This window comes from Calliopsis andreniformis, chromosome 5 (genome assembly GCF_051401765.1).
Source record: "Calliopsis andreniformis isolate RMS-2024a chromosome 5, iyCalAndr_principal, whole genome shotgun sequence".
Lineage (NCBI taxonomy): Eukaryota > Metazoa > Arthropoda > Insecta > Hymenoptera > Andrenidae > Calliopsis > Calliopsis andreniformis.
The window spans coordinates 2,182,682-2,201,479 of NC_135066.1; the positions used below are offsets into that span (position 1 = coordinate 2,182,682).

The 18,798-nt window shown below is 29.2% G+C and overlaps 6 protein-coding genes and 1 long non-coding RNA gene across 10 annotated transcripts; 3 read left to right on the forward strand and 4 right to left on the reverse strand.

Moving 5' to 3' along the window:
• The first annotated feature begins 88 nt into the window (after positions 1-88).
• On the forward strand, positions 89-1,754 carry LOC143179215 (3'-5' ssDNA/RNA exonuclease TatD). The gene is made up of 2 exons (XM_076378330.1): positions 89-425; positions 796-1,754. The coding sequence occupies exon 2, from the start codon at positions 819-821 to the stop codon at positions 1,752-1,754; it is 936 nt and encodes a 311-aa protein (XP_076234445.1). The 5' UTR covers positions 89-425; positions 796-818.
• A 383-nt stretch (positions 1,755-2,137) lies between these two features.
• LOC143179212 (uncharacterized) lies at positions 2,138-5,274 on the reverse strand. The gene is made up of 6 exons (XM_076378328.1): positions 4,555-5,274; positions 4,328-4,489; positions 3,486-4,260; positions 2,779-3,422; positions 2,586-2,691; positions 2,138-2,479 (listed from the first exon to the last, which is right to left on the reverse strand). Exons 2-6 carry the CDS (start codon positions 4,476-4,478, stop codon positions 2,257-2,259), a joined length of 1,899 nt encoding a protein of 632 aa, XP_076234443.1. The 5' UTR covers positions 4,479-4,489; positions 4,555-5,274; the 3' UTR covers positions 2,138-2,256.
• Positions 5,056-15,576, forward strand: Sptz (zinc finger FYVE-type containing 26 spastizin). The gene is made up of 13 exons (XM_076378339.1): positions 5,056-5,285; positions 5,454-5,619; positions 5,699-6,286; positions 6,370-7,704; positions 9,027-9,173; positions 9,248-10,075; positions 10,145-10,675; positions 10,741-11,943; positions 12,017-12,526; positions 12,599-12,963; positions 13,061-14,628; positions 14,713-14,966; positions 15,038-15,576. Exons 1-13 carry the CDS (start codon positions 5,122-5,124, stop codon positions 15,203-15,205), a joined length of 7,827 nt encoding a protein of 2,608 aa, XP_076234454.1. The 5' UTR covers positions 5,056-5,121; the 3' UTR covers positions 15,206-15,576.
• LOC143178942 (uncharacterized) lies at positions 7,699-8,989 on the reverse strand. The gene is made up of 4 exons (XM_076377888.1): positions 8,918-8,989; positions 8,539-8,840; positions 8,014-8,471; positions 7,699-7,940 (listed from the first exon to the last, which is right to left on the reverse strand). Exons 1-4 carry the CDS (start codon positions 8,987-8,989, stop codon positions 7,732-7,734), a joined length of 1,041 nt encoding a protein of 346 aa, XP_076234003.1. The 3' UTR covers positions 7,699-7,731.
• LOC143179220 (uncharacterized) lies at positions 11,248-17,213 on the reverse strand. 3 transcript variants are annotated; one of them, XR_013001916.1, is made up of 3 exons: positions 16,869-17,213; positions 16,673-16,772; positions 11,248-11,359 (listed from the first exon to the last, which is right to left on the reverse strand). It is a non-coding gene; the product is annotated as an uncharacterized LOC143179220 (long non-coding RNA). The 3 variants fall into 3 exon arrangements; XR_013001915.1 differs by lacking the exon at positions 11,248-11,359 and adding an exon at positions 16,418-16,577; XR_013001914.1 differs by lacking the exon at positions 11,248-11,359 and having other exon boundaries at positions 16,418-16,772; positions 16,869-17,199.
• LOC143179554 (uncharacterized protein C14orf119) lies at positions 15,801-16,326 on the reverse strand. The gene is made up of 4 exons (XM_076378851.1): positions 16,005-16,326; positions 15,941-15,944; positions 15,867-15,885; positions 15,801-15,815 (listed from the first exon to the last, which is right to left on the reverse strand). The coding sequence occupies exons 1-4, from the start codon at positions 16,324-16,326 to the stop codon at positions 15,801-15,803; spliced, it is 360 nt and encodes a 119-aa protein (XP_076234966.1).
• Positions 17,197-18,257, forward strand: Srp14 (signal recognition particle 14). 2 transcript variants are annotated; one of them, XM_076378338.1, is made up of 5 exons: positions 17,197-17,306; positions 17,387-17,581; positions 17,643-17,715; positions 17,793-17,866; positions 17,986-18,257. In XM_076378338.1, the coding sequence occupies exons 2-5, from the start codon at positions 17,558-17,560 to the stop codon at positions 18,100-18,102; spliced, it is 288 nt and encodes a 95-aa protein (XP_076234453.1). In that variant the 5' UTR covers positions 17,197-17,306; positions 17,387-17,557; the 3' UTR covers positions 18,103-18,257. The 2 variants fall into 2 exon arrangements, with proteins under 2 accessions (XP_076234453.1, XP_076234452.1); XM_076378337.1 differs by having other exon boundaries at positions 17,210-17,306; positions 17,793-17,905.
• The last annotated feature ends 541 nt before the right edge of the window (positions 18,258-18,798 follow it).

Below are 18,798 nucleotides of genomic sequence, written 5' to 3' on the forward strand. Positions count from 1 at the left end.
ATTTTTTATAAAAGAGCGATATACGTACACATGTACTGAAAATTTGCATAATTTTGTTACTGTTAAAAATGATTAGGAACTTAGCATCTATTGCATTGAATTAATTTTTTACAAAGCTATCAGTCGTATGACACAGTACGACAATGGTATCCATAAGTGTATACCAGTGTATACTATGTACTTTTATGTATATGTTATGTATATATATGTGGGTATTAATACACATACGTGTGTGTCAATGTTCGACCTTAGTCTAAAAAAGTGAGATTAAATCTAATAAAATCATAATACTGTTGGTGAATTATTGTCTTCATATGCGCGTTAAATATTTTCTATTATTTTTTGGAGAAAATTAAATCGTGACATTACTAATTAATTGAAAGCTGTTTCAACGGGTTGGCAACAGATGCATTTTTCACTTTATCGTTAGTATCTAAAAAGTTTCATTAGCCATAGGATATTTAACATAGATTTAAGATTATAAATGTGCTTTCTCCTTTCAAATGTAGTATGCATTTCCCTTTCATTGTACATTGTACTCAAGGCAGGTTAAGTAATTTAATTGTCTATTATACAATTTTTGTATACTCATGTGTATGCGTACATACATAACATACATATATTAAGTAGAAGAATTAATGAACAATTATCGAGCATAGTAAATTTAATGCTTGCAAAATATCTCCTGTGAATTTTGTTTTTTATTCTGACATTTAAAATTTGTATGGTGAGACTGACATATGTGTAGTATAAAAAATAGTTTTCAAAGCAATTGTTTTTTATATCTTGTTTCAGATATTGTAATCAAATATTAAGGAATGGCTGAAAATGCTACTGCATCAAATGCAGAGGAAAATGCTATTTCCTCAGCTATGACACAGTGTTATGAAAATTACATCATAGTTGATGTAGGTGCCAATCTTACCAACAAAAAATATAGCAGAGATTTAGATAGTGTAATTCAGAGAGCAAAGGATGCTGGGGTACAAAAGATTATGGTAACAGGTGCAAGTATTCGATCTAGTAAAGAGGCATTGCGATTAACTAGGATATATCCTGGAACTCTTTATTCTACTGCTGGTGTGCATCCTCATGATGCAAAATCATGGGAAAATCCTGATACATTACAAGAACTTGAAAGTATAGCTAGTAATCCAGAATGCGTGGCAATAGGAGAGTGTGGATTAGATTATAGTCGTGACTTCTCTGATCCTGAAACACAACGTTCTGTATTTCATAAACAAGTAGAACTTGCATGTCAATTAAATAAACCACTTATAATACATGAGAGAGGTGCTCAAACAGATGTTTTAGAAGTTATTAACCATTACAAAGATTGTTTACCACCAGTTTTAATTCATTCATTTATTGGAACTGCAGAAGAAGCACAAGTTTATTTAGATCATGGCTTTTATCTAGGAATTACTGGATATTTGTGTAAAGATAAGTCTGATAGTGGGATAAGGCAACTTCTAGAAAGAGGACTTGCACCCTTAGAAAGAATATTAGTGGAAACAGATGCACCATTCATGTATCCCAATACTAGAGCTAGTAAACTACCTGCACATGTTAAAGATGCTCTTACTGAACGATCCATGACTTTTCTTCATCGCTATTGTACCTTTCAACGTAATGAACCATGTGCCTTGCCAGCAATAGTGGAAATGGTAGCAGCATTTATGCGAATTACTCCAGAAGAAGTTGCCTTAGCTACTGCTTTCAATGCTTTAAAATTATTTGATTTAAATCAGTGATATTAATAATCGTTTTTTATTCTTTGAAAATGGTGCTAGCTGGTGCTATTTAATATTTTAATTATTCCGTTATAAATATATATCCTTTTTATGTTTGATGAAAGCATTATTTGTGTGTCTATATAAGTGTATTTCTTATGATGACAATGTACATCAATGTAATTTACTGACAAAAAAAGCGAATGTAGGACAAAAATGTTATAATGTTTTTATCTTATTTACATATTAATAGATATACTGCCTTCTACATATGTTAGTACTTGTATATGTATACGAAAATACTCATTTTCACATTAAAATTAGTACCATATGAAATATTTCTTGTATTATGATGCAATACAACTTTTTAAGGATATGTAAGAAATATATAAAGTCTAAAACCATACAATTTTACTGCTGGATGTTGTAAATATTTTCATATAAATAAATTGTTATACACATACATGTTTTGTATTTCCTAATTACAAATTATGTAACAAGTATTTTAATTTATTGTGTGAAACTAATTTAAATAATTTGTTACTTCCTTAAACTTAAATTTGATAACTTCTTCGAGATACTTAGCTCTTGCATTTTCATGAAGATTATTCAGTACATATGGATTTATGGGAAAAATATTAGCTTCTGTTGATACTTTTAGTATATTTAAGAATAACTTCCATGAACTTTGCATTGTTTGCATATTTCTACAATATGCTTTATATGGAAAAATAGAAATAAGAAGCCTGTAACAAATACATTCATCTAATTTTTATGTTACAATTTAAATAAAATATTCAATTATTTACATTTACGAATATTAAATTTATCTTAAAATGTGAAATTTCTTACTTGCAATAATCAGGTGGTAATACCAAATCTTCAATAAATGTAACATTATAATTGTTATCATTAATGTTCATAAAAGAACCATCTGGTTGTAACACAATAGTGCAATCTAAAATAACAAAAATAAAGTCTAGTAATCTGTACTTATCGTTTCTATTCATGATTATTTGTGCAAATGATTAAACTGATTCCTCACCTACATTCCAACCAATTTTTGATTTTAAATTAGGTTTTATATATGCAGCATTTCCAAACACTTGTTTAAAAGTTTCACACAAATTATCATCTTTAGATTTTTTAACATTAATGTTTTCTACTATTTTATGTACCATATCTTGACCTAAAGTAATCCCATCATATTCTCGATAAAAGTACTGAAGAGATTGGTGTAACCTTAATACATTCAGTGAAATGTTTGTATTATTTATGTCATCATAGTTACAATAATATAAAGTAAAAACTTTTTCAAATAGCTCTGGACAATAGCAATCCAATGCAAGTAAACGAATAGCTATGGATGTTAAGTACAGCAATGAAAAATCTGTATTTAATACACTGTGCAATAATTTTGGTTTTAAAATTGGCCAAAATTTTGTTCTATAATCACCAGTACTAAGACCTTTTACAAGAGGGAATATTTCAAAGTGTGAACAATTTGTGGAGTAATACTTCTTTTCAATAAATTTTTCTGTTACAGAGTCTAGAATATTTATATCACAATAACAAAAAGTATTTAATTTCATCATAGCAGATAAATATTTATGAAACTCTAAATCTCTATTTACAAGTGTATTACACAATGCACGTAAAACGTTTTCATCATAAAAAAGGTGCAGCATCCTAGAATAAATAAATGTGTTAAATAAATGAATCTCATAATAATTAAAGTCAGTTAATACTTACCATTGTTTATACTTAATAGCCATGAAACTCAGTAAAAAACATATATCTTTAGTACGAAGATCAGTACAATTAGCTATTATTACATTATTCGTTTTCGATAAAAGTTTCACATGAGAGTCAGATAGATCTGGTAACAATAAAAACCCACGATATATATTTACTGCCAAGTCTGTAGTTATATTTTCCAGAGATGCACATAAAACATCCAGAATATACTTTACTGATTCTATATCACGTATGTCACGAGCATATGTAAATGCATAGTTTAGAGTATACATGTCTTGTGCATCAATTTCAAATTGTATTCTATGACGAAATGCATGAGGTAAAGCAGTAAGTAAAGCATAAATCAAAGGTGATTGTTGTAAATCAGCCAATAAACGATGTACAAAAATAATTTGTCTTACTGATAAATCATTTATACGAAATCTTATAAATTGAAATATTGTCTGCATCAGTTCACTATCAGATGGGATATTTAAAAATATCAAAATATTCATAGACATGATAATATGCTTGAGGTCTAAAGTTCTTATATCCCTTTGTATTGTTTGGCATATATCAACAAGATCGTTAGGTTTTACATCTATAGGATGTATTCTGTTTTTTATTTTTTTATTTAAAGAAACTATCATCTGAACAGTTCTTTGTTCATTTATGGTTTTACAACAATCTTGAGTAGTTTTAATATCTTGACATTCATTATTTGAATCTATATCAATACACCTTTCTATACTTTCCTTGGGACTTTCTAATTGTTTACTCAATGAGGTATCTAAAAAAATATATATATTGTAAATATTGAATAATTGTTAAACAATTGATGCAAACAATATCATTACCTTGGAAAGATTGTATCGTATCTACAGCATTTAGTAATGAAGTATGTGTTGCTACATAGTTTGATAAAGTTGTCCACGTACGTATTCTCACTGAATTACTCATTAATATTCTAATAGCTTTTCCCATTATATTAAAGTTAAGCAACCTCATAATTTAACCTTCTACAATAAACACCGTGAAGGATGAAACATTCGTTTAAAAGAATGACAATCAGCAGTCCTCGTACTTTTTATAATCATAATATAAATCACGAATTTGTACGTAAGATTAACATATACAAGATCATACGAGTGTTTTGATCGGGAAAGGTTAAGATTTTTTACATTTGAATTTGCAATAAACAATATCTTTTCGATCAATTAATTGAAAGTGAAAATGAATGAAATAAATCTGTTTCTGCAAAATAAAACTGTCTATTTTGTTTTCTTTTTCATAAAGTTTACAAGCGATCACGTTACACCAAATCCCATGCGGTTCTATGCGGATTTACGTAGGAGAGAATTTACGTTTGTATCGATTAACCTAAAGACAGTATTTTTCGTAATGTCTATGATATATTGCCAATTTTTTAATACACTCGTGAAATGTTGATTATTTAATTGCAAAAAGCCAGATCCTAAGCGGGATTACGAGAAGTAACTCTAAAAATAGATGTTAACGTTTTACAAATGTCGAATTAAATTCCGTCATTGTGAACGTTTCAGTTTTATCTGTTAACGATGTGACGCATGTTGGTCGAAGGAATGCATACATTGTTCATCTCTTTGTGCTATTACAATTAAATTTCGAAAAAATGTCAAAGCAAATGGAAGCGTTAGAAATAAGTAAATGTATTTTGTCAAAATTGTGGTATACGTCTCTCGTTCTTCACCGAGAGAATATCAGCGATAAATTTGTTCCTTGTCCAAGTGACACTGTGGACTTCTTAGAATCAGAAACTTTAATCACAAATTTACTGTAAGTACAACATTTATAAACCTTTATATATTGTAACAATATGCTTTTATGTATAAGAACATATATAATATTTAAAGACTATAAATAATATATTATATTTATGAATTATTCATATTATGCTGTTTCCTAGTTGTTAGCAAAAATATAAATATCCTTTTTGACTTTTAGTCATTCTCAAAATTACAGTCAACATCAATGGATTACTGAATTATTATTACAAAATCTGATTAATAATGTAGCCTCGGATGACAAAAATGTGAGAAAGCAGCATAGTTATGTAGAAATAATATATGCTTTACAAATGTGCAAGAATTTGACAAATCATTTGCAACAGGTAGATATTTCAATGATTAACTGGGTTGTGTCAATTAGTAATCATATTTTTATAATGTTTTCTTTTATGCATTTTGAAGGGACTATTGATGCTATATGAAAACAATTCAGAAGAGGTTTTCAAACAAATACATAAAGAATGGTTTATATTTGTAAAAGAAAATATTTATAATAATCCAAGTATTATATGTTGGATTATTAATGAATTATTATCTGCATGTTTTGAGAAATCAACTATTATTAATGCTTTTCAAGATACATATTTTTCCCTTGTGAAGGAATTATTAGAATGCAAATCATCTAATCAGCACTTGGTGAACGATAATTCTTCTGGATGCATATTATGTATCATATCAAATATGTGTATACCTAAATATGATGCAGCTGAATTGTCTAAAGAGTTTTTTCCCATGTTGTTAAAAATATACAATCTTCAAGATATTGAACTTGTATTATATTCAAGAACAGATAAAAAACTTTTTGACACATGGTGCACCTTTATCAATGAAGAATATGCGCATTTTAAAATTGCTAACAACTTGAATAATGCATTAAGAATTCAAAAAGTATTGTTTAATTGTGCATCTACTTCCACAGCAGTTATAAATAAAAATAATCTTATAAGAAGAATAGTTAATATGAAATTACACTGGGTCATAGATATTTTGGTAGGTGATAATATAAAGATATTTAAATCAATATTATAGTTAAGACCATAATACAATTATTTTTATTTAATATTTTTTTCCAGGATATTTGTTACATTTTACTGATAAAGGAAAAGTATGATGATGTTTCATCAATAATGTCTTGTAATTTATTAAAAAATTTTTGGCCAGTTTTATTGCTCAAAGTTTTAAATGATTGTATAAAAGAAGAAACTTCATATAGTAAAACTGAAGAAGCTGACAATTTTCTATATAATTCAATCAAATTTTTAATATCTAATTATAATTGTGAATGTGACTTTGCATTACAAAAACTAAACGTCTCATTAAAGGAACATGTGAAAATTGTAGAATATATCATGCATTGGTTTGAAAAAAGAAATGAGACTAATGATACCATTCAAATTCAAGAAACATCTCAACAAAAGATATCTATAAAACATATATTTCATTTGTTACAACATTTTAATTGTCTTTTAGTGTTAAAAATGACAACACATTTGCATGAACAAGACTATAATGAAATAAAAAATTTATTGGAAGATCTTTGTGAGTCTGAAAATATTTTTTATGCATATTGTAGCATGCTAAGCACTGTGAAAGCTATTTTATTATCTGATGTTTATAATGCGAATCAAACTGTTATCGCAAATCATTTCTCTGACATGAAACATTATTTAAAAATTTTATACCCACTCAGTTTGCGTGTGCAAGTAATAGAAAACATATTTTCTTTACTTTTTTTGCAACATGAAGACTTTGATCATAATCAGAAAAAATATGATACGTACAATATGAGTACTTCAGATGAGCAATCAAAATTCGACAATAAAAGGACGGAACAACATTTAATGGGCTTTATTTGTAACAAATATATAATAAGAGATGTATTATTTCATTTGAAAGATATTATGTCAGTCACTGAAATTGAATGCATTAAAATGAAAAATGAAAATAAATGTACAGACGAAATTGATCAAATTCAGAGGAATATTTTTTCTATTAATGCAGCAATAGCAGATGCTAAATGGCGATTAGAACTTTACACAAATTCAGAGTTTACTGAAGATGTCAATATAGCCAAAGATATGAGTAAATGTCCTCCAGCTAAATCCGAAGGTTTTCTCGACTCTAAACTAACTCTTAATCGTTTTAAAGAAAACATACTCTTTTATCAAGAAGGCAATACCTCAAGTGAAACAAAAGTCAAATCTGATAGCAGCTCTGACTCTGATCTGATATATAATAATACTAAATGGCGAAAACGTTCTAAAAATATAGCACTAACATTAGATTCCACAACTAAAGATATTATGCATAAACCATTATTTGTCAATTTCATGCTGGCAACAAAAGAAAATCTAGTTGTACAGTGTTTGTGGAAGAACGATTATGCGAAAGCTGAAAATATTATACAGGTAATATTACTAACACAGAAAACATATTTATATATTTCTTATTGCAGTTTCAAGCTTTTCGTATGCATCCTCCTCAAATTCAGTCGGTACATAAGTTACAGTTTTTTCTGTCTGCTTTTTCTTCTTCATTTGTGTATGTAATGTACCAGGAGGATTAAGTGCATAATACTGTTTTGTAAATAAGATTCTTTTACGTGGGAAGCAAAACTTAAAACGAAAACACCAACAACACCAGCCTATATAATAATGGGTGTATGTAGCTGTTAGAACTTTTTTTAATTGATAAAGTTATTAAATTTGATAACTTGCCATACTGACACCAGCAAGGAATTGCAAGACACACATAAATCAGGAACCAAACCTTAATCATCATTGCTGCTTTGTGAACTGTTTTCTTTACGACAGGTTTCTTCTTTTCATGTTCATAATTGTGGATTAAGCAATCTATTGCCTTAATACCAAATTTTGCTGTCTCCTCTGTACAATTTTTGAAATCAAGTAATTTTTGTAATGCTTCTTTAGGGTTTTCTTCAGTTTTCTCTTCAGCAGTGTAATTCACTATTTTATTAGCATCTATATCCTCTCCAATTTGCTCTTCATATTCTTTTTTAAGTTTTTCATAATCATAAGCTTCTTCACCAGGTTCTGTATCTTCAATTTGTCTAGTAAAAACTTTTTTATTAACTGCTGTAGAATCTTCAAATTCTTCTTGACGTTTTGTTCGAAGTAATTGCTTGTATAAATTTAGATCATTAACCTTTCGTAATCTGAAAATTAGTTTCAATTAGATCTATATTTTGATATGACATAACGTTTAATATTTATTTGTTAAACACTTTATCCAAAACTTCTTTAAACCCAGCAACAAATGGTTTGTCAGTGTTTTCTATGTTTGAACTTTCCCATATGGTTGGTTCTAAGTAAGCAAATACATTTGTAAACTGCATCTTATTTATATTTCCGCGTTTATTGTAGTTTTCTACAAAAGAATGTAGTGGTCTGTATCTACTTTCATCTTCTTCACGAAGGCCAGCATTTAGGAGATCTACAGCTTGAATCATTTCATTCTCATTTTCCTCATTGTAATCTTTGTTATCAGATGAAATCTCAAATTCTTTCTTATCTTGTAAAGAAATCTGTGTAAAAGAAAGAATGATAGTGAAACTAACAGTAATAACAATGAAGAATACAGTACTATGTAGTTGTATTCAACCTTATATAATGGTGCTGAAACAACTCTAACAGTTAAAAACAGCAATATAATGAATGCTTTGTTAAATAACATATTTTATGGGAATGAAGTATTGGTCTTCACTTTGCAGACATTTGGAATGAAAAATACTCAACTAAATGCAGAAATGCAATTTTCAAAGGCACTATATGTATTTAAAGAAGACACTCATAAAGATGTAAATGTATTAAGAGATCAAAATCAATTTACAGACAATTTACGGTCTCCCACGTTGGAGGTATGTTTTGTGCATTATTTAATCTCACATTTACAGGTTAAATATTTAATTTAGGAGTTATTGTATTATTACAGAATCTAAGACAAGTCACACAAGAAGGTATACAATCTTCTAGGCAAACTAGTAAACTTGAGACGTTTCTGGCATCTCAAGAAACTAATTTACGAATGCTAAGCACAAAGAGTAACAACAGTAACGAAATATTAACAATCTGTGTGTTAGATTTAGCTTTGACTATGAGTCAAATTTATTCTATTTCAAGTACCCTGTGTGAAGTTGCTATGAAATATTTAAAACTTTGCAAAACATTTGACAATACTGAATATGCACATTTCTTTGTCAAGATTTATCAATTGCTACATGAAAAAAAAGATTTGATTTCTATAGAGAATGTACTTTGTGATGCGAAAATTCCATTTTCTATCAAGGAATTCAAAGAGAAAGAGGAATTTTGGACTGATATTATGACTAAACATCATGAATTTAAAGAATCACAGTTAAATAAAAATACAATTAATAAAATATTAAAGGATGGAAATTATTTGCCAGGTTTAAAGATACTTAGTAACATGACTACAATTACCAGTGGAAAAGATAAATACATGCAAAATGTGTGCTCTCATTTACAATTACTGCACACAATTATTCCAACTGAAGAGCCAATACTCATGGTTTCTGACTTGTTAAGAATTCCATTGCATTATTATTTTGGATATCAAATATTCCAACTAAAAAATGAGCCAAACAAACTTGAGTCAATTGCACACGATTTGCAAGTCAATTTAGTATACAGTATTCTTACAACTGCTTGCCCTAGACTGTCTTATGAGAAAAATATGAGGTATCTTATAAATAATAAAGATACTGGATGTTTCATTTTAAATAAAGCATCATGTAAATCGGTATGTACCACTTTTATAAATGATGTCAACGTGTTTGAAATAATCAAAAAATAATTGCTCCTTTTTCAGGATTTAAGTTATAAAATACAAGAACCCAATCAATGTGTTGCAGACATATTAACAGAAGTCTTGCAAGTGTTAGAGAGCTTAAGCCCGGGTCAATCTTACTTAAGTCATAGTACTTGTAAAACTATATCCAAACATTCAAAAATTCAAGATGTATTAAGTAAAACATCGTGTCTTATAAATCTAGATTTAAGTGAATTATCCATGGGTGATGAAACACTGACTTTTCTTCTGAACACTTGGAATTTAATGTTTCTGCATGCTACTTTAACTGTTTGGGCAAATGATCCCCCATTTGATGATTTACAACATGCAATTTCATTAATGTCAATTGGGTATTTAATTGGTGATTTGGGCTTAGTAACACTTGATGCACTTAGAGTAAAGTTGCTTAATAATATTATATTAGACAACAAGTTTTTTATACAACTTGAAGAACTCAATGAACCAGCATGGCAAGATTTGGATATTACTCATGATCCAAGAGTGATTTTTATGATGGCTAATGAATTTTATGGAACACCTTGCATTCGAGTATGTATTTTTCATTGTTGCTACTGCATTTTACATATCCTTTACTAATATGTTTCCTTTCACAGGTATACAACACTGAATCATTAAATGTAGATCTGAATAATGCTTTTCGTGATTATCTTGATTATTATACCTCAGCATTTGAAAAATCAGTACAAAATACAGAAATACAAACGGCAGTTCTATTGCCTGATATGGTGAAACAATATCAAAACTTTTATTCTGAGAATTGCAAAAATAATGCAAATGACATTAATAACAGTAATAAACTGCTTTCGATTGTTGATTACTTGAAACTTTCTAATAAAAACGTGGGTATGCAATATACAACACCTTCCTATTTATACGATATAATATTAAAATATTCGAATTATTGTAATGCAAGTCATCAGAAACAGATTAATAAAGTCAAAAAAATACGGAAAGTTCTTACTGTGAGATCAAGTTTGTTGCAATACCTAGAAGGTCATTGTTGGATTGTTTCCTACCTTTTGCAAAGGATACATAATGAGAATCCAACCATCTTGGAAAACAATTGTGATAATTTGAAATGTACTGCTTGTCTTGAAAATCTCTTATGTGCACCATGGGCCAAAGAAACGAAATTATTGTTTGAAAATAATCAAACTTTCGCAGCTATCCTTGAAGTAATGCCAATGCATGAATTATGGTCCCAGTTTGATACTATATTAAAAGAAAATCAATGGTGTACTTGTTTGAAACTTTTAAACGCTTTAACCGATAATCTAGTTGTAAATACAGAACTACAATGTTTTAAAGACAGAGTTCTCAGTTGCATTGTATCAAAAGAAGATACTATTTTACACACTAATATATTACAATATGTATATCAGATCAAAGATATATACGTGCTCAGTCAAACAGTATTATACAATATCAACAGGTGGCATGTTAATATTTGTGAAAATGCTTTACTATATGTAGTGCATCATACTGATAGTTACAAATTACCCATACACTGTAAACAGCAACTAAATGAAATTTTACATAGAATACTCATTTTTCACAAGATGCTTCCATTTTGTGTTACTAAACCTAATGGTACTTGGTACGATGTTGCTTACTGCACAGACAAAGTTGAACCATTTCAAATTATCAAGTCATTAATAAACGCAGATAAATTTGAATTGTGCATAGAATGGCTAGAAAGTCAAGCATTTTCTTTAGAGATAAATCCTTCTGTGACTCAAGACCTTTTGATAGGTCTTTTAAAAAATGAATCTCAAAACTTTAAGCAGACGTTAAAGGTAGTTAAAAAAAATGTCAAATAAACTTATGGCCTATATAATTTGATTATCTAACTGACATAGTTTTTTTCAGTTTCTTCATGCATTACCTTTGAATCAATCAATAGAGTTGTGCAAGACTGTACTAAAGAAGCTAGAATCCACAGACTCGTTGCAGTTTATTTGCAATTATTTATTAGAACATTGCAATACAAAAGAGACAATAAAGTATAAGAAAATCTTAATAGGAATTGATATTTTACGCATGTTAGATGCTCGAGAAAGATCTTTATACATTCATCTGATAAAAGAACCACTATTAATACTAGAACAATTACTAATGAACTGCAAATTTGAAAGTATTAAGAAAATATTAAGTAGAATCGAAGACAAATTAGAACAAGTGGATATGTCAAGAAGTAGCTTTGATATTATTATAAGATTTTATGCTCAGAAATCATTAGATTTTCGTGTGTCTTTACAGTGTGATAATATTGAAAACAAATCAAGAAATGTACAACATCCTGCTTTAGAAACAGAAAATACAGAATTTGTTATGCCTATTCCAGTTCCTACCAAGAGTGAATGGATACCTAATGATAAGGTATGTCAAAACAGTATTCAATTTTTAATATTACATTATATTCAGCTTTTCTAATTCTTTACTGTTTAATAGGCCAGAGAATGCAGTTGCTGCAAAAGTGTTATATTCTCAATGTTTAACCGACGACATCATTGTCGTAGGTGTGGTCGTGTTATTTGTGCAACATGTTCTCAACATCGCATGCAAGTATCTGGTTATCCACCTTCTGTTCTTGTTCGTGTATGCGATGATTGCAAACGACAGACAGTACTACAAATGAATGCAGTCCAAGGAGCGCCATCCACTCCTAGTAGTGAATTGTTTGACTACTGGAGATTAACAAGAGATCAGAAACATAATGAAACTATTAGAGAAGAATTTTCGTTTGAGTATGCACCAAATATTCTTCTATGTTTGGCTATTCTAGACTTGCATTCAGATCACAAAACATATACTAGGTACTTACCATTTTTAAAAACATTTTCAATTATGTCACATAAGTAGTAAATAAGTTTTAGTTCTCAAAGATATTTAACATAAAATGCATTGTTACAGTTTCTTATTAGATCGCTGTGATGAAATGAAACGTCTCTTACAACCCGTAAGTGGTGGAAAAGTAAATCCTGAAGTGGATCACATTGTTATCATCAAAATGATACGTTCCTTGCTAATTGCTGCAAAAGTTAAGTGTGCCAAGCTTGGTCTCAATACTGGATTAGTGCATTGTGATCGGTTTCTATCGCAAGTAGATCTTATTGCTAGTCTCGTACAGTCTGATTGTTTACACCTCATACCCTCTGATAATTTAAAAGAACATACATTGAGAAAATTGAGAGATCTTTTAATTGAAAAAGAACAGTGGACTCTTGCTTTGGATGTGAGTACCAAAGCAGGATTGGATACACAGGGTGTTTGGGCGACGTGGGGTAAAGCATGCCTGAAAATGGGATATTTTGATCAAGCACGAGACAAATTCTTCCATTGTCTTGATAAAATTCAAAATGAAGATTCTGATGACTGGGTAATTTTGTCATACCCGAAAGAGCCAGCAAGTCAGATCACCAGAGAAACTCAAAAATCAAAGACTGAGATAAGCAAAATTGACGAGACCAAAAAAGCTGTTGTGGATGATACAAGTCTAAAAAGCACAGAATTTGGAAAAAATCGTCCATTGAAAGACCCACCGTTACTCACAGAAACTTTACAAATATTAGATAATTTAAGAACTTTCAAACAACATGTACATTTATATTCTCATCAATATAGATCTGATGCTTCGCAAGAAATATTAAATAACTTTGGGAATCTCAAGATTACAGATCAAGGACAATTAAAAAATGCTTTTTATCACGAAAGTCTATACTATTTGTTGACTTACGGAAGTTGCAGTTCGATTTTGGAATTTTTCCTAAAAAATGAGGAATTTAACAAATGCCTTACTTTTACATTAGAGAATAATTTAGAACCCGATTTATTTTTCAATGCAATTTATTTGTATTGTTTAAAAAATGGTAGTACTGACAAGCTTCATGAAGCTATGAAAAATAAAGATTCGAGTTTACTAATTTGGAAAAAATATTTGATCTATGTCTGTCATAGTTTGGAGAGAAGACAATATTTAAATATCTTGTATCAATTGCAACTTTTTATGAAAGATTCCATACGAGCTGCAATGACATGCATTCGGTTTTATCTTAACGAAGTTAGTAATTACACTGATCTATGTGCCAGAAGAAATCTTTTGGTAGATGCTCAGAAACATTTGGAATCTGAATTACAAATCGAAACACTAAATCGAAAGAGGAAAAAAAGCACAAGTTCTATACATAGTAATCAAGGTATTTTAACAATGGAAATGGATCCTGCAGAAATAGATAAACACGTAAACACAATATGTAGACAAATGGAAATTGCAAAATTTTTGGGAAATTGTGAAAAAGAGGGAAGAGATCCCATTAAATTTTTGAATTTATTTCCTGACAAGGACTCTGATAATTCTTCTACTCTTGAATTACCAACTCTATTTGGCAATCAACAACAAAAAATAGATTTAGCTGTTTTAGCCATACTTTGTGGACGAAATATTGAAGAAGGATTTGGAGTAGCATTCAGAATAATGCAAGGTATTCTAATAGTTTCAATAATTATGAATATATCTTATAAGATAACATACAATATTGATTTGAATTTAAAAATTATTTTTTCAGATTATAATTTACCACAACAAAAAATATATTCTTTGACTGGTCATATTTTGACAATAAAAAACAATCTTCCTGCAATAGAACAATTGATTAAATGTTGCCATACTTCTGGAATTCCTAATTCATACGTCATATCAGATTATGTTCTAACACATTGTGTAAAATTACTGTTGAATCCTTTGCACAGTGAACCAGAATTGGATCTAAAAAATGATATTCATAGCCTTATCAGACTAATAACTGATGTAGAACTCAAGGTAAAATTATGTTATGCACGTCCATTTATTATTTTATGTTATACATGTTTTTTTAATCTTTTAACTTTTAGATAAATGCATACATCGAGTGTAAACAACTAAAAAATGCATACTTATTGGCTTCTAAGCATAAAAGGGCACAAGATGTAAGAAAAATTTTAAAAGAAGCTGATAGACTGGGTCAAAGTGTAGTTAAAGCAATATGTATGAAATGGCTTCAACAAGTATCAAAGGTATAATTGTAAATTGAATTATAAAAGTAAGTAATATGCCTTAGATATTCCTTTCGTCCTATTTCTTGCTATATCACAGTGTTTTATGCAAAGCTGCTGAAAATGACTGATATTAGGCATTTAGCAGAAAAGGGTAATTTGCATTCCATTAATGTTTGTATAGTAAAATGTTTAAAGCATTTTTAATCATTTTTCACTTTTTCATATTTTATATTGTAAATTCAAAATAAGATGTATATTTTAATTTTATATTATTGTATAATACCCAATTAAGTAGTACAACTTTCAAATTTAAATAAGATGAAAAGTGCAATAATTAATATTTAAAAAAATTAATTTAAATCAAATATATGTATGATAATAAATAACGTTCAAATGATTAATAGAATATGTCTATTTTTATAAGCAACATAATGTATCCGTTTTTAATAATCTATAATTATTATGCTTATACCAGAATATGATAATAAAAACCTTTTCCTTTCTTTATTTATACAAAAGAAGTATGTTGGAATGTATATATGTATCTTATAAAATTTATGCTATCAAAAGTGGTATAAAATGTTTAAATATTTTCAATAGTCCTTTATATTAAATTTAACTAAAACTTGGTATTCTAAATTTTCATTTCAACAGTATACAGAAAACAATAGATACTAAAACCTACTATTGGCTTGACTGTATACCTTTTAATCAGAATTCAGTATTTCATTTTTGTAATTAAATAAAAAATAGTTTAACTCTCCTATAATACTATAGAGTATCAGTTACGCTAGAGAATATATTTATGAATTATTTTCTTCACTTGTTAGAGCCAACAATTTCTCCTCATATTTTTCTCCAAATACAGAATCGATGTTTTTAATTGATAAAAGTAAAGACTCCTTTTCCTGCTGAGACCAATTATGGCTCCATCCCCTAAATAGTTTTACACGACATTGAAATAGACTGGGAGGTCTGTCAGAACTTTCCGTGTATCCCAAATTTTTCATTTTGGAGACTAGGTCTGAGGGTCCACACTGTTCCAGAAGTACCTCCAAGAAATCACTTCTTTGCATTTCGGACCATTCTTGAAACCATTCTATTATATGGCGCAATTGAGCCTCGTTGGACAGCGTGTAAGACATGTTTTATCTTTAAAAATAGAAATAGCACTACTAATTAAGTATTACACATAATATAAAAATTGTATGTGCTATAATAAGATGATAATTACCAAACAATAAAACAGTGTCAAAACATTAGACATGCAACAATGCAACAATTTCAATAAAAGACACTCACGTTTACCGATCACGTATTTCCTTACAGACATACAGATTTCCTTTAATTCCTTTACTCTCGATTTATTATTCTTAAACTCTTAACCATCACAAAGCTAGAGCAAGTTGTTGTTTAAAAAGGAACAACATAGAAAATTGATCACATTATATAGTAATAACACGCATGAATAAAATATTTCGAGTATCGTACAGGATTTCGGTACAACAATGCAGTTACTTAACCAGCTTGCATTTCTTAGGATTAACTTCGATATCATCAAAATCCGAATCACTCTCCGACGTTAGCTGATCTAAAATTGATAAAAATCGATTAGCTACAGCAAGTCCTGGATCAAATTATTTCTGCATTTTTCTCTGACATTTCTTTCTCTTTTCTTTTTATTTACTTTCAACATCGGCAGAACCATCTTGTTTCTCTACGAGTCCAGTTAAAAAATCGTTAATTTTGATTTGGGTGTCTCTCAACCAAGAAATTAAACCGCTCAAATTGTTCGCATTCGCCTCAATAGTATTATTATTCTCATAAATACACTGATTACGTTCACAAATTTTCACGAATACGTTCGTATTGTTCATTGTGACTTCTTGCTAATAGATACTTTCCTAACAGGTTTGCTTCTTATCAACAGAAAATTTTTTATTCGCTATACGAAAGTATTTTCTTTCACAAATACTGAGTTATGCGTCGATAAATGTTCCTCGCGTTATTAACAAAAAACGTCGACGTGTTTCTATTAAATCTTCATTGACAAGTTCTTTACAAATATACGATTGATTTTTAAAGAAGGATTTTATATACTTTGAAAAATTCTTTTTATAATTAGGTGATTATTTTAAAAATATCGATAATACATATAGGTAGATATGTAAGTACAATTTAATAAATTTCAGTGAAAATTCGTAGGTTAAAAATGTGCGCGTTTCGTCGTTGACATGTGGAGTCATCATTAGGTTGTCATATATTTATCCTTGTTTAATGAACTGCAGCACATTCGCTACACGAATATGCTTCCTAACCTATAACGTGACAAACAGTACTTGACAGACTATACAGGCATATGTTGGAACTAGCAAAATGGTTCTGCTGGAGAACGATGCGGTAAAGTTTAATTTTGAAAAGCTTGTCATTTCCTGAGGGTTTATGTTAATTTTAATTTCAGTTTTTAGTAGAGTTAACACGACTTTTTGAGAGATCCCGTATTTCTGGTTCTGTGGTACTTACTATTAAAAGGTGTAAGTAATCGAGTTCCTGTCGCATGAATGTTACGGTGACTCAAGATTTTATATAAATATTGCAATTCTTTTTTCAGTTAATGGTTATAACAAACCAGTACCTAGAGAAGGCAGGCCTCCTTTACCAACACCAACTGAATATCTTTGTTTAGTAAGAGCCAAGCTAAAGTCTAAGAAAATTTCTACTGTTGTATGTTATTACTCGATGAAACTGTATTCTACTTTTGCATAAAATGATAGAAATGATGAGTAATGTGTTCCATATTTCAGATTCATTCCAAGGATGTAAATAAGTTTCAACAAGCGTATTGGAATTTATTGAAGTCGAATATCAATGGACTTAAGAAGTTGAAGAAAATAAAATCTGCTAAGCCTAAGATACATTGACATTATAAAGCACTGACCATTTAACAATTATCTACTGTACAATATTATTAAAACTTTTGTATAACAAGAAATACATTTTAGTGTATTATGCAATACTGCCTAAGAAAGGAATAATCTTTTGTGTAAATAATATCAATGCAAATAAATAATTTATAAATAAATACTTTATCTATTCAATAAATGGGTCCAAAAGCTGTTATGTCATTAATTAATTGATAAATCGAAAAGATTCAAATTTCGATAATTCTTGGACACCCGGTAGATACTAGAAGTGAATAGGTAAATTCACCAATCGTAGAGCAGCGAGTGCATAAACGCTATCTATAAATGAAGCATGATTATATTTAATTTAAAAAATCAAATATACCAAGTAATTGATTTTTCGCTAAATCTGTATTTCATCGAATATTTCATTTAAATACCTAATCACTATACACACGATTTCAATAATCGCATTTTACGAACGATCGGAAATTATCAAACATAAAAAAATTATTTTCTTTTTTTTTAAGTAATAGTACCAACGAAAATTTATAAAAAATTTTTAAAAACGATATAAACACGTTGAAGCGTTTTTAAATTAAATGTGCAACCACTTATGGGAGACACGTTAAATAAAAATATGGAAGGTGTGCCCCTTGACTTAGGCCATTTTGTAATACATTGAGGCTCATACGGATTATCCCTCAAGGGGCA